The 21,331-nt window shown below is 39.0% G+C and overlaps 1 protein-coding gene across 2 annotated transcripts in view; it reads right to left on the bottom strand.

Annotated features, from left to right (window-relative positions):
• Positions 1-21,331, bottom strand: part of LOC124623521 (spermatogenesis-associated protein 22) — a 119,750-nt gene that overhangs the window by 65,994 nt on the left and 32,425 nt on the right. For both annotated transcript variants that reach the window (XM_047149043.1, XM_047149044.1), the window contains exon 2: positions 14,214-14,301. In XM_047149043.1, coding sequence (XP_047004999.1) covers positions 14,214-14,301 — 88 coding nt within the window. The remainder of the gene's footprint in view (positions 1-14,213; positions 14,302-21,331) is intronic.

Below are 21,331 nucleotides of genomic sequence, written 5' to 3' on the forward strand. Positions count from 1 at the left end.
ACCACCCTGTGGTACAAAATTCAGTTGAACATAACATGTTTGATTTCAATGGCTGCTTCACAACTTGGGCCTTCTGGATCCTCCCCTCCATCACCAGTTTTTCTGAACTGTGCAGATGGGAGTTATCCTCAAAACACATTCTCTGCTCCCAAAATTATCCCAGCCTCAGCATACGATAATCTACTGTCGCCACAACCTCCACCCAACCATTTCCAGCAACTCTTTTCTATCGCCTCCTCTCAGTTCTCATCCCCTCTGTCTCATTTTGCACTTCTCTCTGCCACCATACCCACCAGTCTTTTACCCTCTCTGCTCCTCTCCTTCTACGCTTCCCGTTTCTCCCCTTACCCCCACTCTACCCCTTACAGCACTGCCTCCCAGAGCTGCACCAGGCAGTCTTGTTCAGGCACCTTCTAATCCATGCTCACACACCACACAGCTCTCTTCTCTCTATGCATCTTGCAACAGGACGTCCTCCTCTACCATTACTTTTCCTCAACAGTAGTTGTCAATGGCAGTATTATTTTTCAAATTTTGGACAGATGCTTTTCTACTTTTCTGAAAACTTTCATATAATTTTATACACAATATGTTATACTTCAAGCTAAAACTTATGAAAAGGAATTGCTTTATTTTCGATGTTACAACCAACAAGTACTAGCTCTGAATGTACAGTTAAAATTACCTTTTTTACATACAACTGAAATTATGAATTATTTGGCACACCTAAAATTTCTATTATTAATTACGCAGTCTAGTACTGTTTACTATGTTTATTTCTGGATTCATTTCTGAAAATAATTGAAACTAATAGAAATTCATTTGTCAAGAAAAATGGTAAACCCTTTGGAATATTGTTATTTCCACTGAGTGAGACAGTAGTAAACATGCTTCTGATGTGATCAAACAATGTAATTTCGGCTTTGTTAATGTGAAAAATCAAAAGACTGTATGATATACTAAAAAGTGCCAAAAATAATAACATAACAACAAAAATTCTGCAACAACAATCTTCAAATTTATTTAGATCAATTCAACCATGAGGACCTAAAATGTGAGAATTTCAGCTTCAAAAATCAGACCCCTAGAAAATAAGAACTGGAGCCAACTCTATGTGAAAAGGTAAGTAATAAGTAAACTAGAAAGTTTATTGTAATCTTCGTTCCTCTCAAATCTTCATAAAAGACTAATGTGGACAATAGCTGCAGCTAAAAAGAAGAGGGTAGATTACAACCTGTACTCTGCTATCCCAATCCCTCACCCCCTACCCAGTCCATTCCCGTTTTCTGCTTTTGTTCAATGCAACAGTTGCAGTCTGGCTAAAGCACCCAGAGATAGTGGTCATGTGTATGTGAGGTGTACCTGCTCGTGTGAATGTGTAAATGTTTTCCTTTGTTTTCTGAAGACAGTTTTGGCCGAAAACTAAGTGTGTAACAGTCTTTTCATTGTGCTTGTCTGCAATTTGACAGTCATCTTTATGGTGAGTCACAATCTATTTTTTTCATAATTGTTGATATTCTGACCTGGACTTCCCCTTATTTGATTTTGCCTATTGGCTTTACTTCCATCCCACAATCCTGTAATGTTTTCCTTTGTTACTCTTCTCTAAAGTGTTATTTACTCATTATCCATTCTTTCTCTTCTTTCCTGCCCCCCCCCCCCCCCCCCTCCATCGCCTTCCCATTGCACGCGTTCTGACATCCACATCCGAGCCACTCTTTATCCACAGTCTCATCCACACACAGCTATGCGACTGTGTGGTATTGTTGGTGCAGTTTCTCATGTCCCAAATTCTTCCCATCAATAATTTTTATTATTCCTATTGATCCCATCATGTATTTTCGTATGTTATTTTCCACAACTGCCAGTGCCACACACAAACTTGTGAACCTTGACATAACCAATCCGCAGTTCCCCTCTCTCTCTTTCCATTCATCCTTTTTTCCCACTGTTTTGTATATTTTTTAAGTATTTCTATAATTTTTACATATTTTCACATATTTGTGCATATTTTTACGTATCTTTGCAAATTTTTGCCTGTCTGTGCATATTTTAAGTGTCTTTTTCTATTATCCAGTCCCCCTCACAACCACCTAACACCTTCATTTGCCTATTTCCTATGTCATTTCCTGTTTCCCCAACACCTTCCCTACCACAGTTGACCCCTCCTCCATCTTTCTGCACCAGTTCACAAAAGTGTTCGTTTCCCAAACTAAAACCTAGTCCCACATCCTGATCCTTAAATGCTGCTTAAGACCTGTACTGCAAAAACATATCTCCAACACACAGGCATCCCATAACAGCCTCCACTCCCTCCATAAGATACTGATACTGTGCAATCCATACTACATACATCACATCTCGGAAAACTGAATCCCTTGGTCTCCAGCACCTGGACGAGCATTCAAGACAGCATCTCTATCAGTTATCCAACCTGCTGACAACCCACTGTCACCTTGCGACACCACTATCCAACCTCTGCCCTATCCACAGTGTTCCTCATCTTCAACCCTTCATGACATCCGGACACTGCCTAGCTGACCTTTTCAACTTGCCACATCCACCAAAACTTCCTGCTAACACTCTAAAAATTCCAACCCAAAACAAACCTGGAAAACTGTTTTTAACCCTTCCAACAAAATCATCAGCCCCATACAAGATTCAGTCCTATCCGAAGGCCTTACATTCAGCCCCACAACCAAATTTAACTGTGGCAGACTCATCAAAGATGTAGTCTCCTTCTCCCGATCCCAGCAATGGAAACACTTCACTTCATTGCGACCAATCCCTCCAACCAAAAGCCAATCTAATCTCAACATGGAACCCTGCCTCTCCCAGTTCATACCACCATCCAATCATTGACCTCCCCCCCCCCCCACCCACCTCCTCCCCTGGCCACCCTCTATCCTAACAGACAACTACTTCTCCTTCAGAGGGAAGGTATACAAACAGATCCCGATCCCAGCAATGGAAACACTTCACTTCATTGCCACCAATCCCTCCAACCAAAAGCCAATCTAATCTCAACATGGAACCCTGCCTCTCCCAGTTCATACCACCATCCAATCATGGACCTCCCCCCCCCCCCACCTCCTCCCCTGGCCACCCTCTATCCTAACAGACAACTACTTCTCCTTCAGAGGGAAGGTATACAAACAGATCCGCGACACAGCCATAGGCAACCACACGGCATCCTCCTATGCCAACTTGTTTATGAGCCATCTAGGGAAAATCTGCGTAGCCTCCCATTACTCCAAACCCCCGATCTGATACATGATCTGGACTGAGGGCCAAGATATCTTGTCCTCTTTCTTTCACAACCTTGACACCTTCTTTCCCATCCACTTCACCTGGTCTCCCTCATCCCAGTGTTCCACCTTCCTAAATGTTGCCCTCCTTCTCTCTGATGGCTGCATCCACACCTCCGTCCACATTAAACCCAACATCATTAATTGTACCTGCATTTCAGCAGTTTCAATCCCTTCCACACCAAAAAATTCCTCCCATACAGCCTGGCCAACTGGGGGCAGCATATCTGCAGTGACAAGAACTCCCTTGCCCGGTGCGCTGAAGGTCTGCCAAAAGCCTTCTCAGAGAGGCACTATTCCACAGACCTAGTCCACAAACAGTTTTCCTGTGCTATATCCCCCCCCCCCCCCCGACACACATACACCCAATCATTCCACCACCCCCAAGAACTAATGACAAAGGAGTGCCCCCTTCATCACTCAGTACCTCCCTAGACTGGAACAACTGAACCACATCCATCTTTATGGCTTTGATTACCTATCATCATGCCCTGAAACGATGGATGTCCTACCCAAGATCCCCCCCACCCAGTTAAAGTGGTGTTCGATCACCCACACAACCTCCATAACAACCTAGTCCAGCCTTATGCCAATCCCAGCCCCTTCTCGCAGGGGTCCCTATGGAAGACCTAGGCTGAAGACCTGCCCAATCCACCCACACCATCAGAGGCTGGGAAACCTGTGAAAGAAGATATGTCATATACTAGCTCTGCTGCAATCACTGAGCTTTTTATACTGTTAGTTCAGCCACTGCCGAACTGTGGCCAAGAGCAACATATGGCACAACATGTAGGTGAATGTAACGTGCTTGATTTCAATGGCTGCATCACAACCTGGTCATCTGGATCCTCCAACCCACCACCAGCATTTCTGAACTGCGCAGATGAGAGTTATGATTACAACACTTTCTGCGCCCTTAAAATCATCCCAGCCTCAACTTATGATAACCTACTGTCTCCACATCCTCTGCCCAACAGTTTCTACTCCTGCTGTCTTATCACCTCCTCCCAATTCACATCCTCTTACCCTCATTGTGCACTGCTCTCTGAGAACATCACCAACAGTCTTTTCCCCTCTGCTCTTCTCTCCGCTTCCTCTTCCCCCTCCACCACAGCCACCTGACACTGTGCCAGGTAGCATTTTCTGGCTCCTTCTAGTCCCTTCTCGCTCTGCCGGACAGCACTCTTCTCTCTCCCTCCCGCTTCTCTGCCTTACTCCCAATTACTACTTCCATCCAACAGTTGCAGTCTGGCTAGAGAGGCCGGAGATAACAGTCATCTGTGTGTGAAGTGTGCCTGCTTGTGTGAATACATGCGTGTTTTCCTTCCTTTTCTGAAGAAGGCATTGGCTAAAAGCTAATTATGTAACAGTCATTTCATTGTGCCTGTCTGCAATATGATGTGTCATCTTTACAGTGAGTAGCAATCTACCCTTTTCATAATTATACTAAGAATGACTTTCATAACCTAAACTGGAAAATGGGCACAAATGTGTATGATTTAAAACTAGAACCGAAAAGTGACATACTTAGTTTAAGGTCAGATTTAGACAGACAGGTTGAACAGATAGAATTAATGAAAACTTGTTTTGAAAATTAGTTAGGAAAAACAGCAAAGGATTTTGGATCAAAATTAGAATCCATCTGATCTACATCTACATCTACATTGATACTCCGCAAGCCACCCAACGGTGTGTGGCGGAGGGCGCTTTACGTGCCACTGTCATTACCTCCCTTTCCTGTTCCAGTCGCGTATGGTTCGCGGGAAGAACGACTGTCTGAAAGCCTCCGTGCGCGCTCTAATCTCTCTAATTTTACATTCGTGATCTCCTCGGGAAGTATAAGTAGGGGGAAGCAATATATTCGATACCTCATCCAGAAACGCACCCTCTCGAAACCTGGCGAGCAAGCTACACCGCGATGCAGAGCGCCTCTCTTGCAGAGTCTGCCACTTGAGTTTATTAAACATCTCCGTAACGCTATCACGGTTACCAAATAACCCAGTGACGAAACGCGCCGCTCTTCTTTGGATCTTCTCTATCTCCTCCGTCAACCCGACCTGACAAGTTGTCAAGTAAAAATGTAACTGAGAAAAAATGTAATATGGGAACGGAAGTTGTGGTTAATTGCCAGACAAGAAAGTCCAAATTGTCCTGGTGATGATGCTAATGAAATGGTTTCCAATATAAAGTGTGTGTATGCTGTTGATGTCATTGATATGATGATAGTGCAGATTAGATTAGATTCAGTTCCATTTTCGTTCCAGAGACCCAAAAACGAGATGATTCTCTTGGGTGAGGAACAAGTTAGAAAGTATAACATAAAAACATAGAACACCTGAATATAATACTCACTACCATGATCATTTGTCAGGAGATTGACAAAATATGTGAATACATTACAGTATACGGGAATTGCTGATTTTTACTGAATTAATACACTGGTAGGAAGAAACACTGTTATGCACATTTAATAAATTTGTCATACACAAAATACCTAATATTAACTGTTGTGACTAAGTGCTGTCAAAACTGAAATACAACAGATGTTTGTACTTAAGTTGGTCTAACAGTCCCCCTTTAAGATATTCATCTATAGTTTAGAAGGAGTTACTTATCAAAAAGTCTTTCAAACTCTGTTTGAACTGTGCTTTATCTGCAACCAAATTTTTTATGGTTGCTGGCAATTTACTGACAATGTGTGTTCCTGAATACTGGACCCCTTTTTGGACCAAGGTAAGTGATTTTAGGTCTTTATAAAGATTATTATTATACCTAATATTGGTACTCTGTACGGAGCTATTGGTTGGAAACAACAGACACATAATATCTACAACAAATTCCATTAAGGAATAAATACTGTATACTGAGAAGCGTGATTAGAAAACCCAGTTGCTTGAATAGGTTTTTACATGATATTCTTAAATTTACACCCCAAATGAGTCTTATTACATGCTTTTGCACCCTAAAAACTTTTGCTCGGTTGGATGAGTTACTCCAGAATATGATCCTATATGACATAATAAAATGAAAGTAAGCAAAGTACGCAAGTTTTTTTTTTTAATATTTATATCTCCTACATCTGGCAACATTCATATTGCAAATACAGACTTGCTTAGGCACTTGAGAAATTCTGTGGCATGCCCTTCCCTTAACTCCAGAAATTTGACACTATCAACCTCTTCGATCTGCATGTCTTCATATGTTACACACATAGTGGAAGGAAATCTCTTACAGGTTCTGAGCTGCATAAGTGGATCTTTTCAAAGTTTCATGACAGTGAATTAGCTTTAAAACATTTATTAATGTAAGTGAAAAATTGATTAGCAGCAATTTCTAAATCTGTACTTGACTTACCATTTATTGCAACGTTTGTATCATTCGTAAACAAAACAAACTTAGCATCTGACAATGTAACAGACTAGAGTCATTTATGCACACAAGACAAAGCAACAACCCAAGATGGAACCTTGAGGAACACATAAAGGCTGATTGCTTATTCCACGTGTATTTTGCAATGACACTCTTTGTTTCCAGTTAGTTATGTAGGGCTAGAACCCTTTTGCAGCCCTATTAATGACACTATAATTTTATAATTTACCTAAGAGAATGCTGTTATTTGCACAGTGTAATGCTTTTGTCAGGTCACAAAAAATGCCAGTAGCCTCTAAGTTGTTATCTAATGAATTAAGTATATTCTCGTTGTGGATGAAAATAGCCTTCTCTACAGGGTGGTCCATTGATCGTGACCGGGCCAAATATCTCATGAAATAAGCGTCAAACAAAAAAACTACAAGGAACGAAACTTGTCTAGCTTGAAGGGGGAAACCAGATGGCACTGTGGTTGGCCTGCTAGATGGCACTGCCATAGGTCAAACGGATATCAACTGCGTTTTTTAAAAAATAGGAACCCCCATTTTTTATTACATATTCATGTAGTACGTAAAGAAATACGAATGTTTTAGTTGGACCACTTTTTTCGCTTTGTGACAGATGGTGCTGTAATAGTCACAAACATATGGCTCACAATTTTAGACGAACAGTTGGTAAAAGGTAGGTTTTTTAAATTAAAATACAGAACGTAGGTATGTTTGAACATTTTATTTCGGTTGTTCCAATGTGATACATGTACCTTTGTAAACTTATCATTTCTGAGAACGCATGCTGTTACAGCGTGATTACCTGTAAATACCACATTAATGCAATAAATGCTCAAAATGATGTCCTCAACCTCAACGCATTTGGCTATACGTGTAACGACATTCCTCTCAACAGCGAGTAGTTCGCCTTCCGTAATGTTCGCACATGCATTGACAATGCGCTGTCGCATGTTGTCAGGCATTGTCGGTGGATCACGATAGCAAATATCCTTCAACTTTCCCCACAGAAAGAAATCCAGGGACGTCAGATCCGATGAACGTGTGGGCCATGGTATGGTGCTTCGACAACCAATCCTCCTGTCATGAAATATGTTATTCAATACTGCTTCAACCGCACATGAGCTATGTGCCGGACATCCAACATGTTGGAAGTACATCGCCATTCTGTCATGCAGTGAAACATCTTGTGGTAACATCGGTAGAACATTACGTAGGAATCAGCATACATTGCACCATTTAGATTGCTATCGATAAAATAGCGGCCAATTATCCTTCCTCTGATAATGCCGCACCATACATTAACCCACCAAGATCGTTGATGTTCCACTTGTCACAGCCACCGTGGATTTTCTGTTGCGCAATAGTGCATATTATGCCAGTTTACGTTACCGCTGTTGGTGAATGACACTTTGTCGCTAAATAGAACGCGTGCAAAAAATCTGTCATCGTCCTGTAATTTCTCTTGTGCCAGTGGCAGAACACGACGTGCAAAGTCATCACCATGCTTATTCCTAGTGCGTAGAAATATGGTACGGGTGCAATCAATGTTGATGTAGCATTCTCAACATCGACGTTTTTGAGATTCCTGATTCTTGCACAAATTGTCTGTTACTGATGTGCGGATTAGCCGCAACAGCAGCTAAAACACCCACTTGGGCATCATTTGTTGCAGGTCGTGGCTGATATTTCACATGCGGCTGAACACTTCCTGTTTCCTCAAATAATGCAACTATTCGGCGAACGGTCCAGACATTTGGATGATGTCATTCAGGATACCGAGCAGCATAAACAGCACACGCCCGTTGGGCATTTTGATCACAATAGCCACACATCAACACGATATCGACCTTTTCCGCAATTGGTAAATGGTCCATTTTAACACGGGTAATGTATCACGAAGCAAATACCGTCCACACTGGCGGAATGTTAAGTGAAACCACGTACTTATACGTTTGTGACTATTACAGTGCCATCTATCACAAAGCGAAAAAAGTGGTCCAACTAAAACATTCATATTTCTTTACGTGCTACACGAATATGTAATAAAAAATGGGGGTTCATATTTTAAAAAACGCAGTTGATATCCGTTTGACCTATGGCAGCGGCATCTAGCGGGCCAACCATAGCGCCATCTGGTTTCCCCCTTCAAGCTAGACGAGTTTCGTTCTTTGTAGTTTTTTCGTTTGACGCTTATTTCGTGAGATATTTGGCCTGGTCACTATCAATGGACCGCCCTGTTTATCAGAACCCTTAAAGAACCCAAACTATAAATTGGACAATATATTATTTGCAGTCAGGTGCTTAATGAGACACTTGAACACAACCTTTTCAAATATTTTTGAAAAATCCAGCAAAAGTGGAATTGGTTGATAGTTCGATGGTATCCCTTTATCCCCCTTCTTGTAAAGAGACCTAACTTCAGCACATTTTAACCAATCTGGGAATGTACCACTGATAACAGATTGATTACACAAATAACTTAAGACAGACCTCAGTTCACATGAGCACTCTTTGCATAACTTCATTGTTATGTTATCATAACTAGTACAAATAGTTTGATTTTTAGGATTTTATGATGGATGCTACTTTTTTGGGAAACGTGTATGTCATTTCCGTTTTATTATTCATAGAGACTGGTCTCACATAATCCACTGCACTGTTTAGAGAACCTAAAACCCAAAGCTGTCAGTAACAGAAACAAAGTATTACATGCACTTGTTACCAATGTCTCATTTATTTTAGAGATATCTCCTCCTCTTCCTTTTTGACCCCAACTGTTCCGTCTTCACCATATCTCTTATAGTTTTTATTTTGTTGCCTGATTTAATTATCTTTGCCTCATAATAAAGCTGCTTAGATTTCTAGATTACTTGCGTCAATATTTTGCAGTACTCTTTGTAATGCATTACAAGGCTAACATCAGATCTGTCCCTAGATAGTAAATGCAGTCTCCTTTTGTCCCACGATTTCTTTGTTCCTTGTGTAATCCAAGATTTATTTTTAAACTTCTGTTTGATGTGAGTTACCTTTAGGGCAAAACAATTTCCAAATGACGAAGTAACTTTATTAGTGAATGCTTTGTATTTCCCTTTTGTGTCAGAAGTATTGTAAACATCTATCCAGTTCATGACTGAGCAATCTCCTAAAATTCTCAATTTTTTACTGATTTAATACTATCCTGCCCTCACATTTAAAAGATTTTTTATACTGACAAGTTTCAACATTTAACATAAGATGCTGCATGTCATGATCAGATAGCCTATTTACTATTTGTTTTGTGATATGACTTTTTCCCTAGATTTGTCTACAAAGATATTATCAATAACAGTCTCAGGGCATTTACATACCCTAGTTGCACAATTCACAGTAGGAATTAAATTGAATGAGAGTGTTATTGATTGCAATAACTATTCACTTACAGAGCTTTTCAATAAATCCACATTAAAATCACTAGCAACCACTATTTCCTTGTTTTTTACTGTAAGGTGGAGCAACAGAGTTTCCAGATTTTTTATGAAGAGGTTAAAGTTTCCTGAAGGTGCTCTGTACACACTTACTATTATAAAGGACTGATTATGAAATACTACTACCGTTGCACAAGCTTCTAAGTGCTGCTCTGAGCAACAATTTATTAATATCAACATTCTCGAAATTATTTCCCCATATTTTCTCTCCAAAAGTAAGAGGCTAACTTGAACCCTGTAACATTAACATATCTATACCAGTGGTCACACAATGTTCACAGAGGAAAATTATATCAACTGGTTTGCTCAACTCTAATTCTTCAACACAAATAAGTAACTCATTAAGCTCAATCCTTGGATACTCTGATGCAATAAGGATAACTAATTTTGTGCACTGACTCATTTGCACCTGATTGAACCTAATTTATCTGTCAATTTTTTAATATCTACAGTTTCAATCAGAGGCTCTTTGCATGAATTGTGTACATTAAAATTTGCTTTCTGGCTAGCTATTTTATCAATTGAATGTCACTTTCAACCTGTCTCTGAATATCTTTTGTTTCTGCCCTCCCTACCCTACAAAAAACTGCTGTTCTCTCACTTGTAACCACTGATACTTTACCAAATGCGATAGCACCCATCCTTAAGTTATTTGCTATTAGCCCTAACAGTTGTTAATATAAATATTTATACAGTTTCTGTTGACATAGTGTGTATGGAAGTAGTGAATGAATTTATTCAAAGAGTGGATGGAAGTGTAAATGAAAGTCAGTTTGAGAATGAGTACAGAATCTTGGAGATTAACAATAATGTAAATAATTTGCCATTAACTGCATGTAATGTAAGTGATGGTGAGATATCTTGTGCGCAGTTAGTAAATGATATGAATGCCAAACTCGCAATGACACAACGAAAGAGGAAATGTTTCATTCATATCAGATGGCCATATTTAAAAGTAAGTTAACCATTGAGGGGCAGTTAAAAGTGATGACAAAATGTTTTAAGCAAGTTGGTAATAATATTAGAAGTTAAATAATAGAGAGATTGTATGATATCATCTTTAATTTTTGTTCTAACTTAGACCCAGTGCAAGATTGCTTAGTGAAAGGAAATGGCACAGAAAATATAAGGGAAAAAATGTTGAATTGAAAAGTGTACAGGTGGTCAATGAATGTGGTAATAATATAAATGACCTTGCTAAAGGAAAGTGTTAAGTTTCTGTAGTTAGTAATAAAGTGAGCAAAAAGAAATTCGTAAAAGTCAAAGCAAGCAATGCTGCGATGAAAGGTGCGCAAACTGAAAAGAGAAAGGTTGTTAAAACAAAGACGCTTATCACTAAGTTTCCAACTGTAGATGTGGACAAGTTATTAGAAGCTGATAATGAGGGAACGGTGTGGTGAATGTAGAAGACTTATTGGAGTTGACAGAAAAGTAGATAATTTTCAGAAAGACATGTTCAATATAAATATGCAAAAGACAATTCAAAATGTGGACATAGCTGTTGTGAAATGTTCAGAAATTTTGTTGTGTTTTGTAGTGGAATGGGTAAGGTTTTGAATATGAGTAAGGTTCCGCTCAGTGTTCTAAAACTAGATGGGCAAGCAGAGAGGTCACATTCATTGTTAACCCATTGGTGGTTAGGGGGTTCACTGCTCTTTAGTGACAATTATCCGAATGACTGCTTAACCAAACTGGTACTCACTCCCATGTGCCGCCCTCTCCTGCTATGGTCTTGCCCCTCCCCGTAGAATAACAGGTTGCCAACAACAGTATCCATTTGCACTCTGTTATGATCATTTGTGTCAACTTTGTCGTGTAAAGTAAATTTGCAATGTAAAATGTCTAAAAATGTAAATGTATTGTCATTTCTATGAGAAATAAATACAAGATTATTAAAGGGATAGAGGAATATGAATCTGCAAACAAATTATCGAATAAGTAAAATGATGGTAAGTCGACACAAATACTGGTATAAAAAGCAAAATATAAGCTTTACAAATTCTACTGATGGATCGGTATGTCATAAAACTATGAAATTTGTCAAGAACATAGATCCAGATGATGCTGTTTGCAAGTGGTTTAAACAAAAAAGATCACAAGGGCAACCTATCTCTGGTCCCATTCTATGTGGAAAGGGAATTCAATTCAATGAAAACCTTGCCGGGCTATCGAATTTTAAAGCAAGCATGGGCTGATTAAAAAGCTTTAAGTCAAGACACAGCATTTGTGAGCTCCAAATACAAGGAGAAAATCTGTCTGCTGATTCTTCAGCAACTGATACTTTCAATATCAGCCTAAGGGATGTGTTGAAGAAAGAGGATTGTGCTCTCAAAAACGTTTACAATGCTGACAAAACTGGGCTCGATTCGAAATTTTGACCACGAAAAACTCTTCCTTCATATCATGAATTAGCAGCACCTAGTCATAAAATAAGCAAGGATTTCTTTACTGCTGGTAACCACCAAGTGCCTATGCTTATTACTGGTAAAAGTAAGAAATCATGCTTTTTCAAACAAGTTAAGACATCTGTTATGCCTATTTGTTTACACCTCATAAAAGAGCACCTGAAAGGTCAGTATAATATACACTGAATGGTTTATGGAATTCTTTTTTTCACCATCTGTAAAACCTCAGCTATTAAAGGATGACAAAAGGGACACTGCAACATTTCAATAACATATTCCAATTTAATTGAAAACTAATGATGCAAACTGCGATAATTTGCTACAGCAGATTTTGCCTCAATGCTTGCAACACTACACTTACATGAACTACATGATATACATCAGTAATTGATTAAGTATCTCATTAATATTATGCAGAATTTAACATCATGTAACATGTTTTTTGAAATGGCAGCTGCCCTTGTAAGTAGGGTACTTCTTCCAGGGCAGATCCATACAATAGCTTCATGAGGTTTCCCACATTCCAAAATCCACACATATTTCACAAGCCAAATTACTGTTAGCACTTATAGTCAAACCTAAACAGCAAAATTTAACCTAGTCATTTTTAAAATGATTATGTAGTTCTCAAAGTCAATAAACATCTTTACACCAGTCTTTAAATAGTTGAACCCCACCATAAATACTCAGTACTGGGTGCACTTGTAAAAAATGAACACCCCTGTTGGTATCTGAAATAACGTTACAAAGTCTGGAGTCAAAAAGCTGCAAAGGAACATCTACATTGAGAAAGTCCATGCCTAGCTGTCGTATTGCATGAAACTTCATCGGATTCTTCTTCCTCATCCACCCTACAACCCGGATCTCACACCTTCCAACATCCACCTGTTTAGGCCAATGAAAGATGCACTCCGCAGGAAGCAGCGCACGGATGATAAGGAGGTTATTCATTAGCAAGATGTTGGCTCCAATGTCGACCAGTAGTGTAGTACCATGTGGGTAAACAGGCCCTCCCAGTATGGTGACATAAGGCTGTTACACTGGATGGAGATTATGTTGAAAAATAGAGTTTTACAGAAAAAGAGTGGAGAATAATATGGTGCATTGGAATCCTGAATAAAACCAACCTGCTTTTTTTTTACAAAAAAAGAGGTGTGTCTCGTTGCTATAAACAGAATGCAAAAGACTTTCATATAAGAGGCTATAAATACCAGCACAACACAGAGGGGAAAATTAGTATAGCTATTCCAAGACAAAGACTGGTAAAAGCAGCCCACTTCCCCCAGAGTAAGCACCCTAAAAGGGCACTAACAAACTGCCACCCCTCAGCATGGTCCATGTTGTCTAAATTATTTTTACAAAAATATATAAATGGTTGGCTGAAAATACATTCTATTACATAAAAGAATTTTTTTAGGTACAGATGGTGAACATGTGTTAAAATTTAAAACATTTACTAAACATCCATAATCGTGTAATTAAGTATATCGATGTTATGTAGGCAAGATGGAGGCTATTTTGTTGTATTCATGGTCAGTGGTGGCCAAAGATGAATAAAGACATCTTCTGGTTGCTTCACTTTCTTTTCGTCAGACAGCGTATTTAAGAAAATGTAACAGGCCTTGTTTTAATCTACCTTGCAACAAATGCTTTTCTTACCTAATCTGACTATCATGAGGATATCCAACTGGTGGGTTGTAGCAACTATAAGCAGATGATGGACCTGGTTGTGGATTCTGGTACAAGCCTGTAAGGGAAAAAATCTTTTAACCAGATTAACGCAAGCCCAGCGCAGGTAAAAGAAATCAATGTAGCAATCAAGCATTCACACATACACTGTGGCTATCTAAGCAATGTGCAACTAAACATAAAATCTAGTTAACTGATTGTCCTTCCTTAGATATCCAAAAGTACAACCAAATTACATTTTGTGGCGATGACTACAATTAGAATGAATGCACGTAAAACGATGAGGTGCAAATGGTGCACTTATTTTTTTAAAAAAAGTTTTTCATAACCTTGTCACCTTTAACGTACTCTCCATTATACATCATACATTTGTCCAATTCATGAATTCCGAGAAAACAAATAAACATGCTAAACTGGCAGAACCATTGTGTTCCTGCAATGCCAATTAATATTTTAAGCACAAGTCATCCTCTCATACTGGATGATGGACTAAGGGAAATGGACACTTCAGAACACATCTAGAAATTGACGTAGAAAGCTGTGACAGTTGTGATGAGGACAGTCACGAAATTCAGGGAATGCGGAGACTGAAATTCCTCTTACATTATCTTTCACTGTAAATGTGGTGGCCAGACAGTGCTGCCAACAGCATTGCTCTCTTATTTATTTTAATTTTTTTCTGAAGGCAGCATCACCACAATAACTATAGCACACCCTATAAAGAAGGCAACCCAGGCCATGGAGTCGGTTTGCTTACTCCAGCCATATACTGTTCAGATGCCACATGGAAGCTAATCTTACTATGATTATTGATGTGGAACAGTTTACAAAGTAGATACTAATTCTGACAGGGCCTGTTATATACTCTGTTGATGATTAGCTAGTCTCAGTTAACAGTGTCAGTATACTTTTATCAGTGCTAATATGTTTTGACATGTGTTGCAATAAACTGTGTTACATGGACTCCTCTACAAGATGGACTTATCAAGCAACAAATGTTGTTGGGACTGCTATAAAACTAACAGGAACAGAGGAAACTTCTCCAACTGCATTGCAGCCAATATCACCAGCGACCCCATTACCCCCTTTTAATGAGAGAACTATCAGAAATACCCTTATCATCTTTTTGATGTACACTGGGAAATGAACCCAACAGTTCAGCAGACACTGCTTTTTGCTTGGTCTTCTCAGAGAATAGTTTTCTTCACAAATTGTGCTCTCTGTAGAACTCCAATACTCCACACTTTTTCAGTACTTGTGAGTTGATGTCTGCAATACTGTAGCGAACATACACATGTAGTTGTAGCATGCTTGCAGATGCTTCAATTATAGAAGTTCCTGCCACAATCCTACTCAGACTGGGTGACAAAATTGAAACACTGAAGTCAATATTGTGGATCTGTTTGCAAGAGTCCTCAGTGGGGGAAATCTTATGCAGGCTCCAAGATTCATGATTGCATCATAAAAAAAGCCTCAGATAAAGAGGTTCGAGTACAGGCATTATGTTAGCGAAACCCACCATTATCTGAAGTTTTGGCATAAAGTAATGAATCAGTTCAGGCATTAGAACAGCACCTTCAGTGCTGTCAGCATGTGGCCATAATGAACAGTCAGGTCCTGGTCATGCCCCATCTAGCTCTGGTACCTCCTCCTACCATGGAATGTACACATGTCACCTGGCCACTCCCCAAACCCCACATATACACTGAAGTGCCAAAGAAACTGGTATAGACACGTGTATTAAAATACAGGGATATGTAAATAGGCAGAATACAACCCTGAGGTCGGCAACGCCTATACAAGACAATAAATGTCTGGCGCAGTTGTTAGATCATTTACTGCTGCTACAATGGCAGGTTATCAAGATTTAAGTGAGTTTGAATGTGGTGTTATAGTCGGCACACAAGCAATGGGACACAGCATCTCCAAGGTAGTGATAAAGTGGGGATTTTCCTGTACGACAATTTCATGAGTGTATCGTGAATATAGGGAATCCAGTGAAACATCAAATCTCTGACATCGCTGCAGCCGGAAAAAGATCCTGCAAGATCGGGACCAACGAAGACTGAAGAGTATTGTTCAATGTGACAGAAGTTCAACCCTTCTGCGAATTGTAGCAGATTTTAGTGCTGGGCAATCAAGAAGTGTCAGCATGCAAACCATTCAACGGAACATCATCAATATGGGCTTTCAGTGCCAAAGGCCCACTCATGTACCCTTGATGACTACACAACACAAAGCTTTATGCCTTGCCTGGGCCCATCAACACCTACGATGGACTGTTGGTTACTGGAAACATGTTGCCTGATTGGACAAGTCTCACTTCAAATTGTATCAAGCACATGGACATGTACAGGTCTGGAGATAACCTCATGAATCCATGGACCCTGCATGTCAGCAGGGGACTGTTCAAGCTGGTGGAGGCTCTGTAATGGTATGGGGCATGTGCAGTTGGAGTGATATGGGACCCCTAATACATCTAGATACAACACGGGCAGGTGACACGCACAGAAGCATACTGTCTGACCACCTGCATCCATACATGTCCATTGTGCATTCTGACGTACTTGGGAATTCCAGCAGGACAATGTGACACCCCACCCGTCTAGAATTTCTACAGAGTGGCTTCAGGAACACTCTTTTGAGTTTAAAACACTTCTGCTGGCCACCAAACTCGCCAGACATGAACGTTATTCAGCATATCTCGGATGCCTTACAACATGCTGTTCAGAAGAGATCTCCATTTATGAACAGCCCTGAAGGATTCATGATGCCAATTCCTTCCAGCACTACTTCAGACACTAGTCGAGTCCATGCCATGTCATGTTGTGGTACTTCTGTGTGCTTGCGGGGGTCCTACATGATATTAGGTAGGTGTACCAGTTCTTTTGGCTCTTCAGTGTAAGTCATAACATAAGCTCAGTTCACCTGAATTCTGCATAACCGCCAACAGATACATCAACAAGTCATATTTCCTTGGTTCCTCACCACAACTATCTTTTGTCATGATACAGTAATTTTGTCACACATTCTCACCAGAACTTTGGACAGAAGTGGGCTCAATATTTCTGCTACTAGGAGTTCAGTCATTTTTGTTCAGTTTGTCAGTCTCTTGTTATCTGTCGTGTACCCTGATTTGAGCAGAATGATGCACTGACATACAGTGGCATCTGACAATGGGTAGGCCTCACATATTATTTATTTACTTACTTATTCTGGGCCAATTCCTGGTTTATATGGGAAGAACTCTCTCACTGACGCATTGACAAACTTATTTGCCATAGGGATTCCAAAGCTGGTACCTCACAGGCTGTGTGAACCGCGAAACTAATGTTGCAAACGAGTGTATCACTGAAATATGCACTAACTTTAAGAATGTCGATATTGTAGACATAAACAGATTGGAGCGAAGGTTCCATACAGTCCATGAACTTCATTTAAATATGCCAGGAAAGAAATTACTAGCCGAAAAAATATGTATTCGCATTTCGAAGAAGAGTGAAGAAAAAAGTATAAGTGACAAACAAACGAAGATTAAGAAGTGCTTTAGACGAGTTAAAAGCTGTGTCATCGGCCAAACGCAAATTACGAAGTGGTTTAAACCGATTAGGCAAGAAGCAATCAATCAAGTCGTCAGCCAAACGAAAATTACGAAATGGTTTAAACCGAAGAGGACAGATGTGGATGAAGCAAAACTTTTACAAGCTCCAGAAGTTAACTCACCTGCTGATTGCCACCAGCGAACAGAAGCCACACACAAGAAAGATACAGAAAAATTTTTAGGGTAAGTGCTGTATTAGAAATGCCATTAGATAAAGAATCAGAAACCGTTTCAACTAAAGCTACTAAGTACCCAGATTTTGCTATACTACACCATAATGCTCAGTCACTCACAAATAAAATTTCCATGTTGGAAGCACTACTCCAGTATGCACTAAACATAGACATAATTTGCATTACTGAACATTGGCTATGAAGTGACGAAGTAAAATTAACCTCAATCTCAGGATACAGATTAGCAAGTCATTTTAGCCGAGAGTTTTCCAAACATGGTGGCTCTGCTATCTTTGTGAAAGAACAAATAAAGTTCTGTGATGTCAGTAAAAGTTATATTGACTCAATTGAAAAAGACTTTGAACTTTCCATTACCAAACTGCCAGAGCTTAATTTCATAGTTATTAACATATATAGAGCACCAAGTGGAAATCTGTCAGTCTTCATGAATAAACTAGAGGTTCTGCTGAACAAGATCAGTACACTAAATATGAAGATAGTGCTTTGTGGGGATTTCAATATTGATTTTTCAAAAGATAGCAGTGGCAGAGATGCTTTGATAAATATGACCAACACATTCAATATGATCCCCACAATACACTGTCCAACAAGATTAACAGAATGCACAAATTCCATTATTGACCAAATATTCATCTCAGAAACAACTTACAGATTCACAAGCAGAGTACTGAGCATGGGTTATAGTGATCATGAGGCACAGCTGCTGTGTATAGAAATGCCAACAAGTAATAGCAGTTCCGGAAAAGTAGTTGAAAAAAGAACCTTTTCTGAAGATAACATTAGAATTTTTAATCTCTCACTGGCGAAGGAGAACTGGAAAATCATCGCGACTCAGAACAATGTTGATAGCATGTACATGAGTTTTCAGAGCATCTTTCTTCACTATTTTAATGTAGCATTTCCAAAAGTAGTAGAAACAGTAAAACCTAACAATAATTAGCAATGGGTAACTAAAGGCATAAAAATTTCCAGTGAGAGGAACAGATTTCTGCAGTACTCTTGTAAGAAATATAGAGTAACCCAAGAATTCGCAGATTATTCAAAAGCCTACAAAAGAATCTATGGTAGAGTAGTCAAAGAGGCAAAAATTATGTGGAATGACAATTTGATAAGAAACTCATCTAACAAAATGAGATCCACGTGGAGATTTATAAAGAAAGAAATTTGTAGTTCAGTGCCAAAGAAAAAGAATGTATCATTAACACTAGAAGGCTCAAAAGTCACATACCCAAATTCAGTTGTGGAAAAATTCAATGAATACTTCACCTCACTAGCTGAAGACCTCATTCAAGTACACCGTCAAGGACCAGTCTCAAGTTTCTCCAGCAAGTCAGTGACCTTCAATGCTTCTATGTATGTGTATGAAACAAACCCCAATGAAATTATACGTAAAATTAAATCATTAAGCAATAAAATGTCAAGTGGTCTTGATGAAGTACCTGATTTCATATTAAAAGCATGTGCTCACCACATAGCAAACCCCTTGGCAAAAATTTTCAACCTCTCTGTAAAAACTGGTGTATTCCCAGATATTTTTAAAATAGCAAAAATTTCACCACTGCTAAAAAAAGGTTCTTCTGAAAAAATATCAAACTACTGACCCATGTCACAGTTAAGTTCCTTCTCAAAAATTCTAGAAAAGCTCTTCTATGACAGGCTTTTAAGTTTCATAAATAAATATGCACCTCTTACAGTACAACAACATGGTTTTAGAAAGTCTAAATCTACACAGACAGCAATTTTCGAATTCTTAGACTGCATTTTAAAATCCCTTGATCAACATAAATTAGCTGCAGGTATTTTTCTAGACCTATCAAAAGCCTTCGACGTCCTGGACCATAACATTAGAAAGACGAGGAGTAAGAGGTGTAGCACATAGCTGGTTGTGTTCATATCTAAAAAACCGCAGGCAGGAGGTATCACTTCAGTATGAATTCAACAAAATGAATAAAACAAGAAACAACTCCTTTCTTTCTAGGGAATTACCAATAAAATATGGTGTACCACAGGGCTCAGTCTTAGGTCCACTACTCTTCTTGATTTATGTGGATGACTTAGTTGAATATATCAGTCCTACAAAAACTATCCTGTTTGCTGATGACACCAGCATATTGCTCACTGGATCCAGTCCAGGAACTTTGCGGTCCACAGCAGAAAGTTCTATGAAAAGACTTTCTGAGTGGTCTACAAAAAACAAACTCAATATAAATACTGAAAAAACTGTGTGTGTCGATTTTCATTTAATTCCTCCAACTAACCAAATGTCTATTCAAGCCCAATTAAAAAATGATCCCCTGGAAAATGAAAGTGTCACAAAATTCTTGGGTCTTTGGGTTCAGCAAGACTTAAAGTGGGACACACATATAAATAACTTGTGTAGAAAACTATCATCTGTGTGCTATGGCCTAAGAATTTTAAAGGTTACAACAAGCAAAACAACAGTACTGCAGGCATACTATGCACAGTTCCACTCACTAATCCGATATGGGATCATTTTCTGGGGATACTCAACTCACAGTGTAAAGGTTTTTAGAATGCAAAAAAGAGCTTTAAGAATAATTTGTGGCCTTAAAAAGATGGAGTCCTGTAAATCCCATTTTACTGAGCTTGGTGTTCTAAATGTTCCAAGTTTATTCATTTTTGAAACTATCTTGTTCACTAGGGGCTACCTCCTGAAAACAGGCAAACTGCTACAGAACAAAAGTGTACACAACTATAGTACCAGAAGGGAATCAAATATACATCAAAAATATCACAGAACAACCACCTATCAGAGGAGCACAATTAACATTGGTGTAATACTACACAATAAGATACCAGAGGAAATAAAAAATACCACTCATCCAATATTTAAAGCTAAACTAAAGGCATTTCTAATAAAGCACTGTTTCTATTCTGTCAGAGAATTTCTGAATAAGTAACAAAATTAATTGTAGTAGGTACCTAATTTTAATTGCTAATACTATGTATTATTGTAACTTATCTTTGACCTGTCCAATATCAATTGCACAATTTGTGCTATATGATAAAACTGGACCAATAAAAAATCAAATCAAATCGTGAGGTCGAAGGCAGTTCAAATCCAATTAAAGATCAGTCCACAGTCCCAGTAATTGACAAACACATTTACAGGAACATAACCTTTTTGGTACTACTGCCCACAAATGCTCTATAGATATTTGGACTAGATTCTTTTAATCAGTATGGTTTCTTGGTACATGAACAGATTTCCCCAATTTCTCCATTTATGTTGAACCAAGCAGTTGAGAATTTATGCATGGAATTTACTGATT

Source organism: Schistocerca americana, chromosome 1, assembly GCF_021461395.2.
Source record: "Schistocerca americana isolate TAMUIC-IGC-003095 chromosome 1, iqSchAmer2.1, whole genome shotgun sequence".
Taxonomy (NCBI): Eukaryota; Metazoa; Arthropoda; class Insecta; order Orthoptera; family Acrididae; genus Schistocerca; species Schistocerca americana.